Below are 25,179 nucleotides of genomic sequence, written 5' to 3' on the forward strand. Positions count from 1 at the left end.
GTGGCCACAAAGGTTACTCCGCGGCGGCTGGACCCTTCGTACCTCCGCCGGCCGCCGGCCCGGGAGAAGCCAGCGGGATCTTCCTCCCGGGAAGCGGCCTCTCCCGACCCCGTCCAGCCTGTGCCTCCGGCAGTCACCGCCAAAATCTACCCCTGGCGGAAACCAGCTGTCCCCTGGAAATGCTACAGGGCGCCCGACGAACAGTCCTTAACTTTCCTTCTGCGTTTTTAGGCGGAAATAGGACGCAGAGGATCGGGTTCCCGTTTTGCTGCCTAATTTGGAGGCTCCAGTTTCCGCCGCTGCTTCTCTTGGGCGTCGCTTGCCACGCCGTTGTTGGTTCTTTATGGAGACCTAGCTTGCAAGGAAATGCCAACCTTTCGCATCTTTCCAGGAACAGGTCAAACCCCGAGCAGAGCTATTGTGAAAGAGGAGCTAGATTAGCTTCGTTTCTCGACTTCTAGACTCTCTCCTCTGAAAACCTCATAGATATATCGTGGTCTAGTTTGGCGGTCTTGCTCACATCTGGATATGTGAGTCCCGCGCGTGCGTGTACTGAGTTGTGTGTTTCCTATTTGATAATGTTGAAGCTACTTGTAACCACCCAGGGGATACTGGAGAATGGACAAGACTAATACCCGAGAAAGGTTAGAGAGTCCTTTTCTTAATCATATGTCCACATCTATTCTTGTCATGGTACTGACAGGGCGTCTTTGGACTGTAGACCTCCAGGTTCTTCTGTCCATGGAATTCTCCAGGCAAGAATACTGGAGTGGGTAGCCATTCTCTTCGCCTGAAGATCTTCCCCACCCAGGGATCGAACCCAGGTCTCCCGCATAGGCAGATTCTTTACCGTCTGAGCCTTTATAACAGAAGTTGTGATATAATTAATCAATCAACACAAGCACATAAACCCACAAAGTTGATCAGAGACAGTGTAAGCATCAGGGATACAGAAATAGAAACTTGCTGTGTCCTCCTCAAAAAGAAAAAACAACTCTCCTATTAGAAAACAGACCAGCAAGCAGACAACTGTGATTCTCTGATATTTTTTTCTTGTTCTTCTCACCCATGCATTTTGCACATGCATTTTGCACTTAAAAAAACATAAGTACCCAAATAGCTGAGCACAGTATTTTTAGATTTATCTTCAAAGTGTTTTTTCAACTGAATAAAAGAATATAATACAATTTTTTAATGTCCATTTTATTGAGGTGTTCCTCCACTCCAATATTGAAAATTATGTAAAAAATGTGTCAGGTGCTTTAGATTAAGGTTGTGATTATGCACCTGGTGGCTTATCTTGGTCTAGGTTTACATATTAAGAAATAACCAACAGGTAGAATTTGCCAAAATAGAGTTGCAGTAAACCTTTGAACTTGCAACAATCCTGTGGCTTCAAATAGTATCCTTTGCCCTTTTTTCTAGATAGGGAGACAGATGTAAAGCAATTAAGTGTCTTGCCCAAGCTCACATAGTTGGTAAAGCAGGGCTCTGCATGATTCTGTTAAGCTATTTTCATTGAGACATTGTTTGCCAGATTAAAGCAACAACCTGGCTCTTACAAAGATGTAGTAATGGCAAAGCTAAGTAGGGAAAGCAGCTGAAATTAGTCAAGGCCTCCAACATTATAAATAAACTTCTGATGAACAATAACCCACCAACTGGACACCAGAGAATACAAAGTAATTCTTCTGACCCAACTAAGTTAAGCATGAGTCTAGGAAGTTAACACACTGTCTATGCTGAGCAATTAACTGCCAAAGAAGAGACTCCTTTTGTGCAGTCTTTTTCACTGCATTTAAACAAAAGAAACAACTAGCAACACTGATAAAAATGGAATAAGTGTATTGCTAAAAGCATTTTCAAAGTTATTTTGATATTGCAGCATTGGCTACATTTCCATCATGAAGATACTGTTCATAACACTAGATAGGACTAGGTTTTACAGCCGAGGAAGGATTATATATAAAATGTTATATATGTATTAACCATGTCTTATTTCATAGTACTGCATAGAAATACCTCATTTTGAGGTTATTTGATAACTGATAAAATTATCAATATAACTGTGATAAGAACATTTACTGAGAGAAGTGGTTCAAACATAGTTGCACTGAAAGGTTAGCAATTTTTGTGCATTTCATATTCCGAGGCCCCACTGAATTCTGAAGAATTGGAACGATACCCTTACTTCTATTACCAATTTCTCCAAAAAGGGTTAACATATATTTGGAATTTTTGCTGGGTCTTGGTCTCTGACTGATGAGTTGGCTAAATGTAATAAGGGTGAGGACTGGGTGCCTGTGAAGCAGTCTTTATTCCATGGTCAATGATCACAGGTATTAGCTGAACTACCTTGCCAACGTTTGAGTCCATCAGTACAAAATCATAACTATCAGTTAAATATCATATACTTGCCACGAGCTACTGAAATTGTATAGCACCATAAAAGAAAATGCCTTTATTATATAATTTAGCCTATTTCCACACAGTGGCTCTCCTAGCAGGAACAAGCTTTTGGATCATCTACTACTAGTCAGAGGTTTTCTTGGTGGATAATTCCCCACGATGCTGCCTTATTCACCATGTACTTAGGGAAAACTATGAAAACCTAAATCTGACCCACATTTGCCTGTTTTTTACTCCCATGGAGGAGATATAAGAATTCTCTTGTTTCTATTATAACTGGTATTTAGTTCACCTAGGCTTGGGTGGAATAAATAGGAGGTATTCCAAACAGTTTAGCAAATCAACCTGATGCCACCTTTCTCCACAGAGTCAAAATAATCATTTTCATTATACAGGGAACTCTTACATTACTTTTTCTGTGCTTTTGGAGTCCCATTGATTTTTGCATCTATTTTGGGGATAGCAATATTTTTATAAGTTTGAAAATGATAAGCTCATCTCTTATTTTTAAAAAAGTCTTTATTTTCCTATATTTACACTTTGTTTCTTCAAAAAAGAAATTCTACTAGGATTTTGATTGGATTTCCATAATGTTTGGTAAATAATTTGGTGACAGTGACAACTTGATAATATCTTTATCCAGAAACATAGATTTTTGTGTTTCTTATATCTTTTAGTAATTCACCTGGTCTCTTCTATATTTTTGTTTTAATTGCTTTAGATTAGGAAAACATTAAAGTTTTAAGAATTATATTTAAAAGTAAACATGTTCAAAGCTCTCCTTTTTCCTCTACAGCTTTTAAAATATGTACTTTAGTGTATGGACCTTATGAAACATGTCTATTTAGAGGCAATTTTTAAATTTCTAGCATTGTGAACAGGCATGTATCAAATGTTTTGAAGTTTCTCATGAGATTGGGATCAGAAAATGGTTGAAAATAATAGGATAGCTTTAAATAGCAAAGTGTGAACAAAATAGTAGTTTAAGTCGATTTTCTTGAAGAACTGTAGCCTTTCTAAGGATTATTAATGCTGTATATGCAACAAATGAGAACATTAAGAAGGTCCTTTTTTTTTTATCAGCTGTGTTGCCAACTGATCCTGTTAAAGAAAATAATGTGCATAAAGTGAAAAACTGTTTTTTCAATTGCCTTCTCCTCTCCTTTCCAATCAAGAGTACGTCTTGTAGCAGTTTCAAAGGTTAGGCTTTACTTCTTCACAGCACAAATACTTAACTCACTATAATTTTGTCTAAAAAATTAGTAACTTTTTTCGTAGTTAACTTGTTAGTCTATTGATAAATGTTTTGTGTTTAAACTTTATAACTTGGAGAATGTCATTCTTAGAAATCACTTTTTTATACTTATTCCTGGGATTAGAACTCAGTTTCATTTTAAAATTATCTTTAAGGAAAACACACTTTTGTGAAAAAAAAAAAAAAAAGAGGTAAATGAGTTAAATTCTTAGAAAGGGGCTCTAATAACAAATTCTAAATTGTTCTCTCAAGATATAAATGAATTTGAGATTAAAAAAGATAGGACATTTACTTTTTTCTACTTCCTTGAAAGAATATGTGCTAGGAAGAATATTATTTTACCATGCATAATAAGAAATCCACAAAAATTTTAGAACTATCTAATAGAACTAATTTTCCAAAGTAGCGTAAATAATCTTAGAAAGTATGGTATGTCTCTTCTGGTAAGATACTAATGTAATTTTGTAAGAAGTTTATTCTTTTAATTTTCCTTCTTCCATAAAGTTTATTTTCTCAAAAACTATCAAAGGATTACTTAAGTTTGTAAGAAGTTTTTTGTTGTTTGTTTTTTTCCCTGCCTCAGGAAGTGCTGGAAGATATTTTGGACCTTGATTTATCTGTCTCAGAAACAGATGATTTTATCCAGCTTGTAAGTGGTAGAAAGATAGTATTTGGATCCACTCCATTGGCTCACAGATATGGCGGCCACCAGGTAAGAATAGCACCAGGACTCTCCTGGTGGTCCACTGGCTAAGACTCAGCACTCCCAATGCAGGGGGCCCAGGTTCAAAGCCTTCTCAGGGAACTAGATCCCACATGCCACAGCTAAAAGATTCTGCATGCCACAACACATTGAATATCCCGAGTGCTTAAGACCTGGCACAGCCAAATAAATTAATTAATTTAAAAAAATAGCACCAGTATCACTTCCTTATGCAAATATAAGCAGCTGGTGGAAATGCTATCCCATTACAGAAGTGCATGCATGCTAAGTCACTTCAGTTGTGTCCAACTCTCTCCAACCCCATGAACTATAGCCCCCCAGGCTTCTTCATCCATGGGATTCTCCCAGCAAGAATACTGAAGTGGGTTGCCATTTCCTTCTCCTTGCATTAATTTCTCTAATATTAGTATATTGAAACTTCACCAAGATGTTTCTAGAAGAATGTGTCATGAAATGTTTATATGCATTAGCTGATGTGATTTTTTAAGTTTCTCTGATGGAACTCAGGAAATTCAGGCCGCACAAGATAATAGCTCTGTGAATTACTGCTAAAAAAAATCATTCTGTGGAGTTTTTGGCAAGAGATTTAAGCAAAGTCAGGTCGCCTGATGCATCAATATAAAAGCCTCAGAAGGACAAATATGAACTTGCCAGAATAGCTGTAGAGCAAAGTTTTAGAACTTTTAATAGAAAAGGGTAGAAATTAAATCGGGATGGACGGGGGATGCTGCACAGGAGGAAGCAAGTAGAAGTAAAGCAAACCTGTTGCTTTATACTAACGTTGCCTTCCAGAAGTAAAGCAAGATGTTGAAGCAAGTTCAAGGTGTGGAATCTGACTGATCTAAAAAAAAAAGGAGGAATCAGAACCGATTGTTGAAATTGCTGTGACTTGCTTGTGAGTTTGATTAAGAAAATAGGGTGATCTTTAATTTAGCAAGTAACCATTAGCAATAATAATAATTACCATCTTTTGAGCACTTGGGTGTGTTGGACATGGTGCAAGACATTTTTCATATATTAACATTCATTCTTACAACAATCTGGCCAGGGTTTTCCCATTTTATGTAAGTGAAAAGTCAGTCTCACCAAGATTAAGTAACAAACAAATTTCCACAACTAGTAAGTGGCATAGCCAGGAGTTGAACAACCACAAACAAATCTGAATGCAAAAATCTGGAAACAGTTAATCATGTCCATTCAAAAGCAGTTTTTTCCAGGTACAGTATGTTCCTGGTTTTATATTGTATATGTATAGTACAGGGAAATTTTCTACTGACAGTTGTTCCTAGTTCACATTCTGGAATTAAATAGGTCAGTTGTCAGTATTCTACCCCAAACAAGCTTGAGCTCAGCTATAAAATAATGAAGAAATTAATTATATGTCTTAAATTTATATTTTTTAAATGAATTTAACTTATGGATTGAATTTTGTTTTCACCTTTATTCAGGTTGTTGATTATTATAATCTTAAAAATACACTGTTTCAGTATCATTTGACAAAGAAATTTTGAATATAAGATTACAGTAAACACTTTAAAGTTTAATAAACATGAATAATTTTCTCTTTTTACTTTTAGTTTGGGATATGGGCAGATCAGTTTGGGGATGGAAGAGCCCATCTTATTGGAATTTACATGAACAGGGACTACATGTTTTCTTGTAGAATACCTTTTCTGCTAAATATTAACACAAATCTTCTAATATTTAGTTGTTTTTTTTTTTCCCTAAGGCAAGGTGAAAAATGGGAGCTCCAGTTAAAAGGCTCAGGAAAGACCCCATAGTCCTGGTACATTTTGGGTTCTTTTTTTTTTTAATTTTAGTCATCTAAGTAAAAATTAATGTTATCTGAATTATAACTGAAAATCTTTTTTATCGTTTTACCCATAGAAATGGCAACAGCAGAGCTGTCCTTCGTTCCTCTGCAAGAGAATTTCTGTGTAGTGAGGCTCTGCATTATCTCGGAATTCCCACCAGCAGAGCTGCAAGGTAATTCCTTTCCTGTAAGCTAGCTTTCAGGACTGCGTCCCATTACCTTCAGAAACACATCAGTGAAGTGAGCAAATACACCCCAAGAGCGTGACTTCTCGTTATTTCTTACAGTTTTCAGTTCAGTTCAGATGCTAAATCGTGTCCAACTCTTTGCAACCCCATGGACTGCAGCACGCCAGGCTTCCCTGTCCACCACCAACTCCCAGAGCTTGCTCAAACTCATGTCCATTGAGTTGGTGATGCTATCCAACCAACTCATCCTCTGTCGTCCCTGTCTCCTCCTGCCTTCAACCTTTCCCAGCATCAGGGTCTTTTCCAATGAGTCAGTTCTTCCCATCAGGTGGCAAAAGTATTGGAGCTTCAGCATCAGTCCTGCCAATGAATATTCAGGACTGATTTCCTTTAGGATGGACTGGTTGGATCTCCTTGCAGTCCAAGGGACTCTGAAGAGTCTTCTCCAACATCACAGTTCAAAGGCATCAATTCTTCAGTGCTCAGCTTTCTTTATGGTCCATCTCTCACATCCATACATAACTAGGTATAGCTTATAACTTCTTGATAGCCTGCTAGCAGTTAAAAGTACAACTTGGATGGTTCTCTTACCTTTCGGTCTGGTTGTGAGTGATGATGTGGTATGGAGAGATCAGTTCTACAGTGGAAACCTTGCAAAAGAACAAGGTAATGACAGTTCTTAGAATGCTTACATAAAATCAGACTAACTTCTTCAGGAATAACAGATATTGGGCATCTCAGCAGTCTTTGTAAAACATGGCCTGTGGGGACTTCCCTGATGATTTAGTGGTTAAAACTTCGCTTTCCAGTGCAAGGGGTGCAGGTTCAACCCCTAGTCAGGGAGCTAGGATCCCACATGGCTTGTAGCCAAAAAGCCAAAATATGAAAAGCAATATTGTAACAAATTCAGTAAAGACTTTAAAATACTAAAAACCAAAAGATCAAAAATGTGACCTGTGGATCTTCATGATGTAAGTTCAGCATTATGATATGATAATAGAATATCCTTTCTCATATGCTTATATCACTAAGCCATCCTTTTGAAATAGCAAAACATCTGGGAAGTGAACATGGGAAATTCGTGGACAACCAATGCAAAACATCCCCAAACGTCACAAAACCAGTGCACCAACATTCATACACTTCCTTCCCAGGAGACCACCCCCCCAAACCACCCCCCAAGACCTCTCCTCAGATCCTAATTGCTCTTACTTCCTGTTTACGTCCAGTAAGTTTGGTTACCTTTCCCCTCAGCTGTTGGTAGGCCAGAAGTAAAACATCAGAAAGTGCCATAGAGTAGTAAAAAGAGAAAGAGCAAGGGAAACCTGTCTCTAAATCTCTGGTGAGGGAGAAGACCTGAAAACCAATAATATTTAACTACTTATAAAGCAGAGCTATTGAGAATGGCTGACAGCCTTACATGCTTTACTAAGTAAAGAAAGAGATAAAAGCCTTGGCTCTTTGTAGGATATAAATTAATTATTTTTCTGATAAATTCAATCACTCTATTCTTTTTTATTAAAATAATTTCATTTTTAAGAAGAGCATGTTATGCTGTTTTTGCACAGTTTGAAATAGTTTATGCTAAAATAAATGTTTCTTTTCCAGGTGCAGTAATGCTGTGTGTTGCAAAATCCTGGTTTAGAATTGGATCGTTAGAAATTTTGACTCATTATGGTGAACTGGATTTACTAAGGTTAGAAAACCAGTGTTTTTTTTCATGGTAGAAGACAGTGGGAAGAAACACTTGTTTGTGTGCTATAAACACAAAGTTAAAATATATTTGGTTTTTTTGTAAGTAAGACCTCAAATTTCTATTAATAGATATTTTAAACATCTATTAGATATGCTGTGTGTCTACTATCGTGTGGGTTTCTAGGAGGTTGAAAAAGATGTGTTTAGACTCAGTAGACCCTCTTCTCAAGGAGTGATTTTATCTAGTATGAAACCCAGTTGGAACTGAGGGCCTCTGTGCCACCCAGACACCGGGTGGAAGCAACTCAAACTCCTGAATTCTTCAGCCTCACGAGGTTCCGGAGCTCTCCTCCAACATCTGGAGTTCCCAGGATCGTGCTCTGGCTCCTGTGTCTTCTTTCCCGGACTCCGGTTTTGACATGTGTGATGCCTGTTTCATACTGGGTTGACCCAGTCCCTTCAACAGGGCGAAAGCAAACAAACGACAGACTGAAACTGCACAAAGCATTTATGAACAAATCTTACTGAAGATTTCTTCAGGTGAGACAGAGGAACAACTCCCTCAAAAGATCAAAAGCTCTTCCCCTTGTAACACGCAGTGTAGCTTCCACCAAACTCCAATGTCTTGGGGCTTACGGAATCAGCCCTCACAAAATTCTCTCTTCCTCAAAGCTGACTTAGCAAGATGTTTCTTCAAACAAAAACGTTTCCTCCTTTAAGAGGAATCTGTTTCCATTTGTTAAAAAGCCACTTATAAATAATATAAGAAAATTCTCTTGGACAAACTAGAATCATTTGGATCATGGATCCTCACTGTAGTTATCAGCTTGAAAGTGAAAGTGAAGTGAAATTCACTCAGTTGTGTCCAACTCTTTGCAACCCCATGGACTTATAGAGTCCATGGAATTCTCCAGACCAGAATACTGGAGTGGGTAGCCTTTCCCTTCTTCAGGGGATCTTCCCAATCCAAGGATTGAACCCAGGTCTCCTGCATTGCAGGCGGATTCTTTACCAACTGAGCTATCAGGGAAGTTATCAGCTTAGTAAATCTAAATTCCTGGTCCACCAAGAGTATGGAGAGAGAGAAGAGCAGAGAAGTCATCACCGTTGTCATGACTTTTCTCCCAAGTCTCTTTAGCAAGTGATTACTGGACTCGTGGTGCTGGAGAAGACTCTTGACAGCCCCTTGGACAGCACGAAGATCAAACCAGTCAATCCTAAAGGAAATCAGTCCTGAATATTCATTGGAAGGACTGATGCTGAAGCTGAAGCTCCAATACTCTGGCCACCTGAGTGGCCAAAGAACTGACTCATTGGAAAAGAACCTGATGCTGGGAAAGATTGAAGGCAAAAGAGGGGGACAGTAGAGGAGGAGATGGTTAGATAGCAGCACTGACTTGGTAGACATGAATTTGAGCAAATCCTAAGAGACAGTGAAGGACAGGGCATACCTCAGTCCATAGGGTCTCAAAGAGTCGGACTCGACGACTGAACAACAACAGCAACACTGAACTAAGGGTCATCCGAGCTTATTGAGAGAGGAGTCTCCTCTCAAAGGGCACTGCTTCTAACTTCTCATTTTTCTGGGGGATGGTCATTCCACTCAGATTTACCAGATCACTGAAATTGTTCCATCTGGTGGTCATCCTTCAATTATGTTTCACTTCTGTCTCTGAAATTTGATATATATTGGTGACGTGTTTATCCTGAAAATGCCTGTGTTGGCTACCACAACCATGTATATATTCCTTTTTGTTTCCCAAGTGCCTGAAACAGGTCTCTAATCAATTCTAAATAAACTCTAATCCATTCCTATTGTTCTGAATGGGTTTAAATAATTCCCAAATCATATCTGCAATCCCCAGCTTTTTTTCAGGATTCTCTCTCATCCAATGCAAGAAACACTAGTAGTCGAGTAACCAGAGTAGTCACTTAAAGTAGGGAATAGAACATGATACACAACTTCAATATTTTAACTTGAAACATTGATCAGTTTCTTTGACACCTTATTTGTGAAACCTTACATGACCTTCTACACATAGAAAATCGTTTCTTGCTCTGTTATCTTTGTCCTTTTTATATATTTCTATGATTGCATGTATTAGACAGTGAGGTCATTATTTCTTTAGATGTTTTTCTCCCCAATAGACTCTGTGCTCTTTAACGTCTGGGTTTGGGTTTTGTCATTCTTTTTCCTAGCACTTGGAGGTTCTCTGTAGATGTTTGTTGAACCAATCTGAGTTGCATTATAATAAAATGGCATCTAATATGATCTTAGAAACATATTGCCAGTTGTGATTGATATTGAGGAAATATTTCTCTGTGGTTGAGCGTAAAATCTTATTTTATTTTTTAAAATGATAAGCATGCATTCTAATGAATTCATGAATGTCAGAAGTGGACTGAGATGATTGATATTCGATATTGTATTCTGAGGAACACTGATGGCTATCTCCCCTTTATCTCTAGGATGTTATTAGACTTCATCATACAGGAGTACTTCCCCTTAGTAGATGGTAAGTTTTTTTTTAAAACAAAGGGCAGTACTCTGTTTTCTCTATTGGCTGGCCACCATCAACCTAGTGCTTACAACCTAGTGCTTAAAAAACTTAAGTTAAAAAGGGAAATGTAGAGCACTTTGAACATGTTCTGAAAGGAAAAGATGATGAACCACCTCGCAGACAAGACATGGATAAGAAAGTTGTTCTGTTTGAAAGGTGTCTAGAAAAAGAGAACAGATGTGACTACATCCTGACTACATATGTTGTGTTTTGTAACTTGGTCACATATATTCTTTTCTCACACATTTGATATATAGATATTTCTACAGTAGTAGTTGTAAAAAAAAATACATCATAAGCAAATGTGATTTTATATTCTTATGGAAATTTTTTGATCTGCATAACCTTTTTCTTTCTTGTAACAGCTACAAAGAAAGAAATTCCATTATTTTTCTTGGTGACTCATTTCAAAGTTTAATAGCTCATTTTGTTTACATTTAACTCCTTTATGCTGAATTCTAATGTTTTTCCTTTTCTTACTGTACATGGAGAAAATCTGATCATAATACTGTGCCTGAGTCTTTTATATGTTATTTCTGGGTCAATAATTCTATGTTCTTCCATTGTTTTCTTACATGTGCTAATTTCCATCCCTTTAATCATCTTTTGGCCCACCTTTGAGAGGATCTTTTCATGTTGGAAACAGAAAGATCCTAAAAGCATATTACACTACTGAGAAATCTGAAAATCTTCTTAGTTTTATTTTAGGATTTTTTTTCTATTGTGGTATTTGAGACAGCACAGCTCATTGCCTTGTGGATGTCTGTTGGTTTTGCTCATGGTGAGTTATCTACTGATGTTTCAGTCTTCTGATAAGAAAGTAGAATCAATCTGTTGAAGCCAGAAGACTTCTTTATTGTATGTACTTTAAAATATTCCCACCAGTGAGCAGGAATAACATTTATAATATATAAATTTGTTTTTAGCAAAAGAGAAACAATTTTCTCAGGTTTAAAATGATTTTGAATGGAACAGATACACAAAATAGAATAAGCATCTTTGATTTGATGAGGGTATTGTTACCTGTAAAACTTTTTAACCTTGTGAGTATATATTAGGTCTTTTAAAAGCTTTTTTAAAAAAAACTTTAATCATAAAAGCACTATCTGCTTATGGTAAAGAATTTAAAATATACAGAAGTGCCTGTGAGTTCTGTCTTCCAGGATATTCTTGGTCTTCCAGGGTCATTAGTAACGATTTCATCTCAATTCTTCTAGACTTTTTTTGGATGGTATTCATACATCTATAAAAATAGGGCTGGCTTGTGTGTGTTGGAAGCCATTCACTGCATAGGGTTACACTGGAAGGAATACCTGCCTCAACTGAGAATACTGAAAAGCAAATCATATATATACTAAGATCTCTGACTGAATACCAAAGAGGGTTCTCACGCTGCAAAACCTCTTGAACTCTGCCTTAATTGCATACTGACTGTGTCTTACTTGGGAGGCTTGGGGGTGGTGAGCAGGGAGTTTTGCTTTTATGAACTGTGCTGCATGACCACCATACAGCTGCATTTGAAGGTGAGTTTCTGAGGATAAACTCCTAAAAGTGGAACGACTGGATTAGAGAGTCTCTCTCTATATATATATATTGAACACTTTGACAAGCAGAGTCATCCTGCTCTGAAAAAGAGTGAAACTGTCTACCCTGGCACTGCTGCCACCACGTCCAACTCTCCTACATTAGGCTGGTGTATGCACGCCCAGCCTCCCTCCTTCCCCACACTCTGCCACACCCCCTCCCCCAGGAGGTCACACTCCCTCCCCACACTGCCGGTGGTCTGCAGCTAAGGACTGTTAGTTATGGGGTATATGGATATGTGCCAATATGGGTATTTTACCTTTCCCCCACTCTCACAACCTTTGAGAATTAATGTTACTTCTTTAGTAGCCTCAGTTCCATTCCAAACTACATATATTTCAAAATAATGCTAGAAATTCAGGACAAATGAAAGGAGCTTTTATTTCTTGGGGCTTTTGTCCCTGTAGTATTTGAAATCTTTGGGGAGGGGAAGTATACAACAAAAGGCTAAATTTAATTTTAAAACACAGTTTTAATATATATTAAGCTACTTGACTTCACCAGTTAAACTTTCAGTTGATAAACTAATTTTTTTCATTTCTAAAACAAATGCATCTTCATGACCTTTCCTATTCTGTATAGTTTTATATAGTTAAAAATGCTTTATTATTTTATTATCATGCTTTTGGCATTTTGTTGTTATTAGGTGTTTGTAATACTGATAACTTCAGTTTGCTATCCATTACAATTGACTATGGTCCATTTGGTTTTATGGAGGCCTATAATCCAAGTATGTATGATTTACATGTATATTCTTTATTTCACTAAAAAAAAATTACCACTGGTTTATTTTAGATAAACCATTATGGCTAACACAATGCTGAGGTAGTAGAAAGAATTGGGTTCATAGATTAAACAGTTGTGTTATGTGCTACTCAATCTTATAGGTGCCACAGGGATACAATATTGAGTCCTCAAAGATGGGAATTCCCATCCATGGGTGGTCCAGAGATTAGGACTCCGAGCTTTCACTGCCAAGGGCACAGGTTCAATCCCTGGTCTGGGAACTAAGATCCTGCAAGCCCCTAGGAGTGGCAGAAAAAACAGAAGCCAAAGAATTACTTATTAAGAGAAGATGCCATGAAGGGAGGAAGGGCCTTTGCTGTCAGACAGACATGAGTCTGAGCTCTGGCATCTGATGGATCCTTAATCTGTGCCCTTGGTCAAGTAATTTAACCTCGCCCTTTACTGATCTGTTATAGGATCAGGGTGAGGGAACATGCTGTTGAGTTGGCAAGTTAAGTACACGTGATAACCTGGAAATTCTTGTAGGTTAGAAATGTGTGCCTCTATTAGGCAAATATTCATATTTTAAAAGATTTTTCATGAGCATGGGTATTAAGTATTTACATTACTCTCGAGTTAAATGTTTAAATGTCAGAAATGTTTTTATCTAATAAATATAAATTCATTAAGTTTAAATGTAAACTTAAAAATGAAGAAAGAACTATTATAATTGCCATCATTGTAAAACAGTTGTATTTTTGTTCTAAACAGATTTTGTACCAAACACATCTGCTGATGAAAGAAGATATAAAATAGGAAATCAGGCCAATATTGGGATGTTTAATTTAAACAAGTTGTTAAAAGTGCTAAACCCATTATTGAATCCTAGGCAAAAGCAGCTGTGAGTAAACCTAAAATCTACTAATTAAATCAGTGTGAAAATATATCTGTATAGTGATCACTTTTTGAAAACCAAGAAACATTTTAAAAACAATCTTTAATATTTAATAATGAAGACTTCCAAACTACATATATGTTTATATATATATTTTTGGGGGGAGAGGGTACAGTGTTGGCCTTTTTCCATAGTTATAAGGATTAAGTGTTCTCCTGTTTATTGTTTTTTAGGTGCTGCGAAATCATAGTTTATTTCTTCTTTGATCCAAAGGTTATTTGTTACTGTTTTTCTGAATTTCTAAGTAATCGGGCTTCTTATTTAACAGACATATATAGGCTATTCACATTGATTATAATAATTGACATATTCCTTCTGTTTTACATTGTGCATCATCTTTGATCTAACTTTCCCCCTACTTTCCTTACCTTTTAATGATTTGAGCAACTCACTCATTCCCCACTACCCTACCCGCTTTGATTTGGAAACTACTGCATTTCCCACCCCCCACAGTTATCTTCCTTTCTCTGCCACCTTCTCTATTGTTAAAAGAGAACAAGTTTTTCAGATATTTTCCCTCACTAAGCATCTATTTGTGCATTTTTTTCCCCTCTATCCCATTCAGGCAAATAAAATGTCATTGTATTGGGTGAGGTGTCTCATGCATTGTTTTGGGTCTAAGATAAGTTTTAAAATACACCAAATTCTCTTGGTATTATGGAGAGACATCCTCTAAGCTAACTGTATATAGTGATATTTCAGGAGTGACATGATTTGACCTGTACTGTTTTCAAATCTTTGAGACAGTAAATTTATATGGATAATTTTCTCTAAGATATGATATATAATTAAATCACTAAAATAGAATCAGTAACACATAATCGAACATTATTTAATATATGAGAAGGTCCACTTTGTTCACATAAAATGTAATTCAAGAATGTGAATATTAAATTAAGGTTTACCTATGCTCTCTTTTTCTCTCCCTACAGTGCCACTCAGATTCTTAAGGAGTATCCCGTTCTTTATTATACAAGGTTTGTTTGTTTGAACACGTATTAAAGCATCCTGCTTGGTTTGAGGGCAATTCTTAAAATAGAATTTTAATAACAAATTGAATTGGCGTTTTTCCTTTTAGATTTAGTGAACTGTTCAAAGCCAGATTGGATTACTTGGGAAAAGTGAGGGTGATGATGATTTAACTGCATTTCTCTTACATGTGAGTTTATTATCATTTTATCTTATTTCCTGATTAACATTTGACCGAATACACTGTATATTCTTGGAATGACTGAGGCTGCTAAATGTAATTATTTTCATTAGCTCATGGAAAAGACAGAAGCTGACTTTACAATGACATTTCGGCAGCTCAGTGAGATCACTCAAAGCCAATTACAGGAACTAGTCATTCCTCAGGTATTTAATCATGCCTTTTGGCTTTTTTCTTAACTCACTATTCTTGAACAGGTTTGTTAAGGCATAATTTACATACCCTAAAATTCCACTCATTTTAAGTGTATAATTTAGTGATTTTTAAATAATGGGCAGATTTGTGCAGCCATGCCACAGTTCGATTTTAGAGCAATTCCAACACTCTAAAAGACCCTTTGTGCCCATTTGCAGTGAATCCCTTTTTTCTGCTTCTGTCCTCAAGCAACTACTAATCTTTCTGTCTCTTTAAGTTTTCCCTTTCTAGACATTCTTTATAAATTGAATCATATGATATGTAGTCTTTAGTCTGGCTTCTTCACTTAGCATATTTTTGAGGTTCACCCACGTTGTAACCTATATCAGTGGTTCTTTCCTCTTTATTACTTTTAATATCTCTTAAGTACATCTTAAAATATTATTTCCTCTTCATTACTTTATAACTCCCTTATAAGGATAGACCATGTTTTCTTTATCCAGTTACTAGTTGATGGACGTTTGAATCATTTCCATTTTCTGGCTATTGTGAATAAATACTGCTATGAATATTCATGTATAAGTTTTTGTGTGAACATGTTTTCATTTCTGTTGGGTAGGTATGAGGAGTAGAAGTGCTGGGTTGTTTAGTAAATGTATGTTTAATTTTTAAAGAAACTGCTCAACTGTTACCAAAGTGGCTGTTCTTAATTTAGTTTTAAGAATATGTGTCATCTTTTTATTTCAATACTGATCCATTGCATTTATGGAATAATATGGATATTAACCAGAAGTAATGCTGAAAATTCTCTAAGCAAGGCTTCAACAGTACGTGAACCGTGAACTTCCAGATCTTCAAGCTAGGTTTAGAAAAGGCAGAGGAACCAGAGATCAGATTGCCAGCATCTGCTGGATCATTGAGAGATCCAAAAGCAAGAGAGTTCCAAAAAAACATCTACTTTTGCTTTATTGACTACGCCAAAGCCTTTGACTGGGTGAATCACAACAAACTGAAAAATTCTTCAAGAGATGAGAATACCAGACCACCTGACCTGCCTCCTGAGAAATCTGTATGCAGGTCAAGAAGCAACAGGTAGAACTGGACATGGAACAACAGAGTGGTTCCAAATTGGGAAAGGAGTGCAATATACAAGGCTGTATATTGTTACCCTGCCTGTTTAACTTAAATGCAGAGTACATCTTGCAAAATGCTGGGCTGGATGAAGCACAAGCTGGAATCAAGATTGGTGGGAGAAATATCAGTAACCTCAGATGACACCACCTTTATGGCAGAAAGTGAAGAAGAACTAAAGAGCCTCTTGATGAAAGTGAAAGACGAGAGTAAAAAAGTTGGCTTAAAACTCAACATTCAGAAAACTAAGATCATGGCATTTGGTCCCATCACTTCATGGCAAATAGATGGGGAAACAATGGAAACAGTGACAGACTTTATTTTTTTGGGCTCCAAAATCACTGCAGATGGTGACTGCAGCCATGAAATTAAAAGATGCTGCCTCTTGGAAGAAAAGTTATGACCAACCTAGACAGCATATTAAAAAGCAGAGACACTACTTTGCCGACAAAGGTCTGTCTAGTCAAGGCTATGGTTTTTCCAGTAGTCATGTATGGATGTGAGAGTTGGACTGTAAAGAAAGCTGAGCACTGAAGAATTGATGCTTTTGAACTGTGGTGTCGGAGAAGACTCTTGAGAGTCCCTTGGACTGCAAGGAGATCCAACCAGTTCATTTAAAGGAAGTCAGTCCTGAATATTCATTGGCAGGACTGATGCGGAAGCTGAAACTCCAATACTTGGATGTGAAGAACCGATTCACTGGAAAAGACCCTGTTACTGGGAAAGATTGAAGGCAGGAGGAAAGGGTGACAACAGAGGATGAGATGGCTGGATGGCATCACCGACTCGATGGACAGGAGTTTGAGTAAACTCCGGGAGTTGGCGATGGACAGGGAGGCCTGGTGTCTTGCTGTCCATGGGGTTGCAAAGAGTCAGACACAACTGAGCAACTGAACTGAACTAACCAGAAGACTCCTACTTATTATAGATTTTTATAAATATAGATCTACTTATAGGGTGTGAATCTTTTATATTGATCATTGTTTTTATTATTTCAGATAAAAACATAGCCATATTTTTAAAAATCTCAGTTTCTTCATTATATTTTTGATCTTTTCTGTGTTAACTAAAGAAATATATACATGTATATATCTACGTAAAATTATATATATATATAGTTCTCCCAGGTGTGAAATAGCCATAAATTATGTTTTTAGGAGTGATTTGAATAAAAGAATGTCTACTTATTCAGCAAAATGTTAACTATTAAGCATTGTGAATATAATTTTAAAATTAGTAATGATTTGCCTATCAGAACTAATTATCATTTAATGTGTAGAAAACTGAGACAAAGTAATGTTAACATGATCTGAACAAGTTCTTGACAAGTGTTAATATTTAAATTACTGAATATTGGGAAAATCTAGGAGAGGAGATTACATGCTTTTGTTTATTTTAATAGTTCATTTCTGTGTCTTCTGAATTTGAAACTTTTTCAACCCTGTAACACTTAGCTAGAACTAATTGCTTATTTCTGTTCCTTTAACCATTATATATATTTCTATAACACTTCTCAAATGGCACTGAATTATTTGTTTACACATTTTCCTTTTAAAAAGCAGAGTCTATGTCTTAATTAATTTTTATATCCTTCTCAACTAACAGTTCCTAGCACATAGCTGACATAATGAATTAGTGGATAACTAAATAAAAGTTACAAATTAAATTTTCAAAGTAAATTATAAATTAAGCAAGTTCCCTATTTAAAGGAAGGGTTTTGATATGTATTCACATGTAATGTCTATTTATAAGAACTTTGTATATTTTTTTATTTCTCTTAAATCATTCTACTACATGGATTTCCATGAATTAGAATTTGAGTTGAATGTTTTATAAAGAAAAGGAAAACATTATTCATTTTTACTGCTTCTGCTTGAAATAGAGAACCTTAAAAGAAATCTGGATGTTATAAATTATTAATATTGGAACATACAATTTAAGGAACATGCAGTTAAAATAAACCGAACAAACATTAATAAGCAGTCTATTACTGTATTTTCTTCTAGGAATTCTGGGCACTGAAAATGATCTCAAAGCACAAACTCTTTCCTGCCTGGGTGTCCCAGTACCTTTCGAGACTGAAGAGGTAAAGTAACCTAATCACTTCTTGAAAGAGCATGTAATGTGTTACTTCAGCATCATCAACCCATCAGATTCCTCACTTCCTTTCTGTTTTCCAGCATTTCCTTCTAACTCCCGGGAAGTCTGCTCTGGATGAGGTGTGTATGCTTACATCTCACCCACAGGTGACATCTCACCCTTCTGTTCACCTCAGCTCTGATAGCACAGCCCAAGGACCCCACCCTCCACCCCCCAAAGCCTTGAAGCTCTGGAGAGAGTGCGCGCCCTGGGCTTTCATCCAGTGTCTGTTAACTGTCCTCACATCTTACACGATTGTCAGAAGTTACTCTGCTTCATAACCGTCACAGTGAATCTGAAGCGACAAACATGAAAGAGTATGAAGTTGTAGGTAGGACACGAAAGAGTTAAAGAGGGAGACCACAGCATGCACAGGAGCAAACAGCCTTTCACAGTTTAATGACAGCCGAGGGTTTTCATAAAGCTGGCCGAGTAATGAAGAACAAGTTATTTTCAGAAAACTGTGTTTAAGATAAAAATAGGTGCCAGGGAGTTTAAATTTTTTAAGACAAAATTATTTAATTGGTAAAAATAAAAGTTTTGGGCTTATCTCAAATAACTAAATGGGCTTCCCTGGTGGCTCACAGAGTAAAAGATGTGTGGGCAATGCGGGAGTCCTAGGTTCAATCCCTGGGTTGGGAAGATTCCCTGGAGACAGGAATGGCAACCCACTCCAGTATTCTTGCCTGGAGAATCCCATGGACAGAGGAGCCTCCAGGCTACAGACCATGGGGTTGCAAAGAGTCGGACATAACTGAACGACTTAGCACAGCACAGCACAAATAACTAAATAAGGCTTTATTTTATGTATTGTTTAATCAAACAGTATTTTCTGTCTTCCTTTCAGATACTGATTCAGTGTAATTAAAAAAATCTTTTCAATATTTATCTTATGAAATAATATTAACCCTTTTGGAAAAAAGATATGATTTGGGGAGACAGTGATTAATTCTGTCCTTTGTTTTGTTCATTTTTTTAGTAACATCAATGATTCAGATTCTGAAAGAAGAAAAAGAATGACAGGTAAGTAATCCTTTTGATTTTTTTCATCTTTAAAGATTTCTGCATAAAAGTGATAGGTTTTGAAACCTGGAAGTAAATACTTGAAGGAACTGAATTTGTTGTTTTGTTTTTAACTACAGTAACTCTAGATGAATATATTTTAGTGGAGTTGAAGTGTCAAATAAAAGCCTTTCTAGTTTCAGCAGGTGACTTTTGAGTACGATACCCATGCTTTCAATATATTTGCCGATTGATGTTTAAATAATATGGTCTTCAAAGATGGTGGAGAGACCTTTCCGGCGGTGACAACCTCCTCACGAGAACATGCCTCTCGCAAAGGATCTTCTTCATCCCTCTCCAGAAGAGAAGAGGAAACACAAGAAGAAGCGCCTGGTGCAGAGCCCCAATTCCTATTTCATGGATGTAAAATGCCCAGGATGCTATAAAATCACCACCGTCTCTAGCCATGCACAAACAGTAGTTTTGTATGTTGGCTGCTCTACTGTCCTCTGCCAGCCTACAGGAGGAAAAGCAAGGCTTACAGAAGGATGCTCCTTCAGACGGAAGCAGCACTAAAAGCACCCTGTATCAAGATGAATGGGAGACCATCCCAATAAACAAGTTTTGGATTAAAAAAAAAAAAAAAGATGGTGGAGAGACAAGATTATGTGGTTTATGGTGCAAAGAACATGAGTTTTGGAATCTGACAGATGAATCTCATCTTGCCACTTTTTTGCTATATAATATAGTTTCAAGGTTCTCAGCTGTTTGAAAAGGGGGCATATTTTGCAGGAATGTTGTGATCGTGAGCAATAACATTTATAAGTTATCTTGTTACAGTTCCTGGGCCAAAGTACACATCCACTAAATGATAGAGCTAAAAAAAAAAAACAACACCTTTATATACTGCTTTCAGTTTACCATTCGACATCATGCTTGGTAAAAGAAATGGAAGAAAAAAAATGGAAGTTAGTTCTTTTTGCACTGTGGGATCTAGCAGATCAAATAAGTTAAGACAGAAGGACTCAAGTCCTGGAGTTCTCCTGCCTTACCGAGGACTCTTGAGGAGAGCTAGTAAGTTGGTATCATCAGCGTGGCTGATCCATGTGGATGAAATAAGGTTGATGCAAATATCCCACACTAACTTAGTGGATGAGATTGCTTTTGACTCAGGACATCATTGTAGAAATAAAAGCAAGCGGAGTTTTTACAAGGAAGTGAATATATCTGGGGCTCAGCATGGGCCCCAGATACGTAAGCCAGCCACTTACATACATTGATGTAGTCATACAGAATTTATAGGGCAGCTCAATATGGATAGTCTCAGCAATTAAGAGAAAAAAAGAAATTGAAAGAAGAAAATATAATGCCTGTCTTTAGGATTTGGATTTGTTTGGTCATGACAGGATGGATGAGATGGAAAAATGAAAGATATTTAAGTGAATTCAAGGCTGCAGCTTTGAGTTAAAGAAATAATAAGTGCTGAACAATGTACTGTTAATTTCCACAATGAGCAATGGGAAAGTTCCAGACCAGATTAAAAAACTGTACGGAATTAGGTAACTCATCAAAGAATTCTATAAGCAGATCTACAATTTTCTGATTTCAAATAGTTTGTATGTGTGTAATTTGATCCAAGGTACTCCTGTTTGCAGCTGCCAGTCCCAGCATATTTTCACAGCATTCCTCTGCCAGGTCTCTCTAACGTGTTAAGATTGTCAAACTTTAAATTGGGTGACTATACTCCCTCTGCCTAATCTGACTGCTTCCACAGTTTTCTTTGCATGCCAATTTCTTTTTCATCTAAGGACTGTATATATTTATTGTCTATATGTGTTTTTATTTTAAGAGTTCTCTATGAATTCTTTAAAATTTGGAAAATGCAAATTTGTAGAAAGAATAAAAAGACTCCCATACTCAAACACAATTGCTGTCACTCTTTGATGCATTTCCTTCTGGCCTATCTTTTTCTGTGTGTATTGATTATGAGAAAATATTGTAGTAATCATCGTGGTATAATTTTAGAGCTTTTTTTTTAGTTTTAGAGCTTTTTTAACTAAAAATAAACATTTTTCCTACTTCATCCTTTATAATGTAACATTTTTAGTGACTGCATAATCTGTCTTTGAAAGTGTCAGGCGAGTGTATGCTCCTCAGTTCTTTGTCTCGTCACAACCAAAATTTGGAGTGACGGACATTAAAGCCTCTTGGCGGGTCACAGCTCTCGGAGGACAGACCGTGTTATAGCTCTTAAGTAAATCAGTGTTACAGCTCAATTTATTTAAATAGCAGGAAAATCCATCTTTGAGGCGTGAGGGCACGTCAACCCAAAGATGCGAAGAGAAGAGTGCCCCATGGCTCTGGAGAGCGAGAAGAGGGCTTTGGCTCCTCTGTTTATATGTTTCCCCGTCCCCGGGCCTGTCTTATGCAAATTGGGCCAGCCTGGAGTGTTGTTTGTTTTACCTGAGGTTCTCTTTCGGTCCTCAGACCTTCCTTTGTTCTATTTTCGCGGGCTTTTCCCTTCCAGGTCTTTTAGCCACCACCATTCTGGACTCCTTTTCCCTATTCTAACTACCTAACAAAAGGGTGTGTAATGTCTCACTTAGCCCCCTATTAATAGGTATTTATGTTGTTTCTAATTTTCCATACTATAAATAATGCTTTTGAATTTGTTTAAATTTGTTTCCATAGACTGTGTTCCTAGAGAAATAGGATTACTTGGGCCACAGGGATGTTCTGTTTTAGAAGTTGTATTTCAGATTATCTGCCATGTCTTGGCAGATCTTTAAAACAAAGTTGCAATGGAATTTGTATGTTCTGTCCATTCAAGTAACTCAGAAGAATGCTGTTGAGAATCACAAAATGGTGATATTGGGAGTCCTTTCTGAATTCCTGTTATGCCACTGGGGATAAACTTGCCTCCTCTCCACCCACTTGATAAATTATTTTGGAAAAGGTTCATCTCAAATAAAGACATAGTTTCTGCAATGTCCCATTATTATAATACTTTTTAGTATGAAAAAATGCATGGTTACTGTAAAAAATATAATTTACAGAGAGTTTTGCTTGCATGTAACCCTTCCTGTTTGCCCTTGGCAATATCATCATTGAACAGTCTGAGTCAGACCTTAATTCTGTTTGAAGATGTTAAAAGCAGCAACTTTTTTCCTCTCTTCATGTGGGCCACAGGATGAATTTGCTACTTTCTCTGCACTTTATAAAATGCTTAGTGAACTGAACATGGTGAAAAACCAAATCGATGAAACACTGAAAAGATAAACCATAATATTGCTCATAATGCTAAACAAAGTTTTTTCTGTGCCACAAGGTCAGAATACTGTACATTGTTTGTAAACAATCAGAATTGACTGATGTTGATCATTATTCTCATTTGGGCCTTCCAGCAAAGTTCTTAAAGGTTATCTCATTTCAGTGGTAATTTCATATGGCCCGTGTGGACTTAGTAATCATTGTCCCACAACGCACCTCTCCCCCTTTATTTAAGCTGTTAATCCTAGATACGTGCTGAAGAACTGGATGGCAGAATCTGCAGTACAAAAAGCAGAAAGGAACGATTTTTCAGAGGTAAGGTCGTTGACTTTTCTGGACTTATTTTTATTCATTTTTAAATGTATCATCTTCTAAACACACTTATTTTTCTTCTTTGCAGACTTACTAAACCACATCATTGCTAGCACTAACTTCCAAGAATTCTCACTGCCTGTTCTTTCTTTTTTTTAAATCAGTGGAGCATTTTCCTCTATTTCAAAATTTATTCTTTAATGTATTTAAAACTTTAAGTATTCATTTGATATCACATACCTACATTATTTGAACTCCTGAGGGTCTGGTTCTGCTATTCACTGTTCATGTTGGGGTTTTGGATTTTAGTCTCAGAAATCTGGTGAAACCTGATTTGAGCATCTCTCCAGAGGGAGTTAGGTTTTGTTTTCACCAGGCTTCCATGGCTGTAGTGACCTGGGTCCGCTGAAATGAGTCTTGACATCCATGAAGATGAAAGCACCATCTACACACTCTTCAGCTTGGATGAATCTCACATATAATGTTAGCAAAATAAGCAAAGGAATACATACAATGTGTCGCCACCCCAATTTCATGTAACACATGTAAAATCTTGTTTTTAGGGATATATGCACATATAATAAAAGTAACAAAAATGAACAGAGATGAAAACATCATCTTTGGACGGTGGTTGCTTAGCAACAAGGAGGAAGTTTGGGTTAGGAAGCTGAGTAGAGGGTACACAGGTGTTTGTTTTTATTATTCTGTATACCTTCTGCATCTCAAATATTTCCTAATTGTTTAAAAATGCATCACACACAATATTTTTTTAGAAGAGGAATGATCCCGGCACTTGCGCTGTCCTTCTTCAATCCTGCAGATGTTACTGATGATCATGGCCCTCTTTCTGTCCCACATGGGTCACAGCCTCAGAATCTTCTTCATCACAGCATACTGTGTAGTCACCACAACCCACCAGAGTGGGCATGACAGAGAAACTGTTCTTGCCATTTCTAATGTGGAGCTTGCATTAACTTTTCATTTCAGTAGTTCAATTAGCCTGACAAAATCCAGCATTTCATCTTAGAAAATAAAATATTTTAAAGTGTAACCTTCTTGGAGAAGGAAATGGCAACCCACTCCAGTATTCTTGCCTGGAAAAATCCACGGACAGAGGAGTCTGGCAGGCTGAAGTCCATGGGATTACATGACTGAGCATGTGTGCACGAGGGTGGAGGGAGATGGGTTGTTGTTGTTGGTAGCAATAAACTGGTAGAACTAAAAAAAGAAATAAAGTGTAACCTTCTTAGAGAAAGGAGTTGTCAGTATTATATTGAGATAAATCAGTCTAAACTAGGGAACTAAACAGTGTTTAATAAGGTGTTTTGTTGGCTTGTTTTGCCTTCCTTCCCTCTCTTTTGTTCATTCCCTGTTTTCTCTCTCTCCTCAAGTTATATTTAAGTAAGGATGCAGTGTCCACTGTGGATGGGGAGGTATCTTCCTAGGTTCAAGTAAGCATTCAGCTTCCTAAGATTACTGCAGGCTGCTCTTGGCCCCGCTTGATTCAGAAAGACATAGGACAGAAGCACAGCTTACCAGCAGGCACCATCAGGCTCCTCCTTTGCAGTTCTTGCAGTGTCCACACAGGCAGGAAGGGACAGCGGTAAAGCTCGGGTGCAGGAGGACATGATCCACGCTGGGAAGGCGCAGGGGTGGCCCTGGCTGAAGAGCTGAATGTTCCACACAAACCAGTGGCTCCTATAACAACTCCATGGGCATAGTTTCCAATATCCCCGCAAGAGACCTGCCTTATCCCACGAGTCCTCGCACTCACAGGAAAGGCACCCCGGCGTTCTCGCAGGTGTTTACAGTTATCCCAGGCCAAGTGTTATTTGTCAGTCATGACCCTTATTGTATGGTGATACAGTGGACAAAACACTCATCAGGTTATCAGGGGAACAGACCCAGAAAGTTAACCAGGGGTTAAATTCTCATTTCAGGAAAAGAAAAAGATTTGGTCAAACCTTCAGACCTATAACCCTTGACACATACCTCTTGTGTTTACTTTTCTGCATCAAACATTTCTTGAGAATCCACTCTCTGCAAGGTGCTGTGGAAAAGTATAAAAAT

The 25,179-nt window shown here is 37.3% G+C and overlaps 1 protein-coding gene across 24 annotated transcripts; it reads left to right on the plus strand.

The window, feature by feature from the left end:
- Positions 1–439: 439 nt before the first annotated feature.
- On the plus strand, positions 440–24,870 carry LOC110136028 (small ribosomal subunit protein eS27-like). Of its 24 annotated transcripts, XR_011489355.1 has the most exons (16): positions 512–644; positions 3,493–3,609; positions 4,248–4,376; positions 5,181–5,283; positions 6,118–6,174; positions 6,276–6,374; positions 7,998–8,085; positions 10,554–10,600; positions 12,876–12,959; positions 13,727–13,856; positions 14,843–14,887; positions 14,989–15,069; positions 18,393–18,472; positions 18,567–18,605; positions 19,505–19,548; positions 19,725–19,856. XR_011489355.1 is itself a non-coding variant. In XM_020891483.2 (11 exons), the coding sequence occupies exons 4-10, from the start codon at positions 6,278–6,280 to the stop codon at positions 15,050–15,052; spliced, it is 555 nt and encodes a 184-aa protein (XP_020747142.2). In that variant the 5' UTR covers positions 512–644; positions 3,493–3,609; positions 4,248–4,376; positions 6,276–6,277; the 3' UTR covers positions 15,053–15,069; positions 15,174–15,262. The 24 variants fall into 24 exon arrangements, 8 of the variants coding, with proteins under 8 accessions (XP_020747142.2, XP_070328096.1, XP_070328100.1 ...); XR_011489353.1 differs by lacking the exon at positions 5,181–5,283; XR_011489358.1 differs by lacking the exons at positions 5,181–5,283; positions 6,118–6,174 and having other exon boundaries at positions 440–530.
- The last annotated feature ends 309 nt before the right edge of the window (positions 24,871–25,179 follow it).

This window comes from Odocoileus virginianus, chromosome 9 (genome assembly GCF_023699985.2).
Source record: "Odocoileus virginianus isolate 20LAN1187 ecotype Illinois chromosome 9, Ovbor_1.2, whole genome shotgun sequence".
Taxonomy (NCBI): Eukaryota; Metazoa; Chordata; class Mammalia; order Artiodactyla; family Cervidae; genus Odocoileus; species Odocoileus virginianus.

Coding starts and splice junctions, on each gene's coding strand:
- LOC110136028 (XM_020891483.2), top strand. CDS start 6,278: ATGGCAACAGCAGAGCTGTCCTTCGTTCCTCTGCAAGAGAATTTCTGT. Junction 10,601..12,875: donor GTACTTCCCCTTAGTAGATG/GTAAGTTTTTTT, acceptor TGTTGTTATTAG/GTGTTTGTAATACTGATAAC. Junction 12,960..13,726: donor TATGGAGGCCTATAATCCAA/GTATGTATGATT, acceptor TGTTCTAAACAG/ATTTTGTACCAAACACATCT.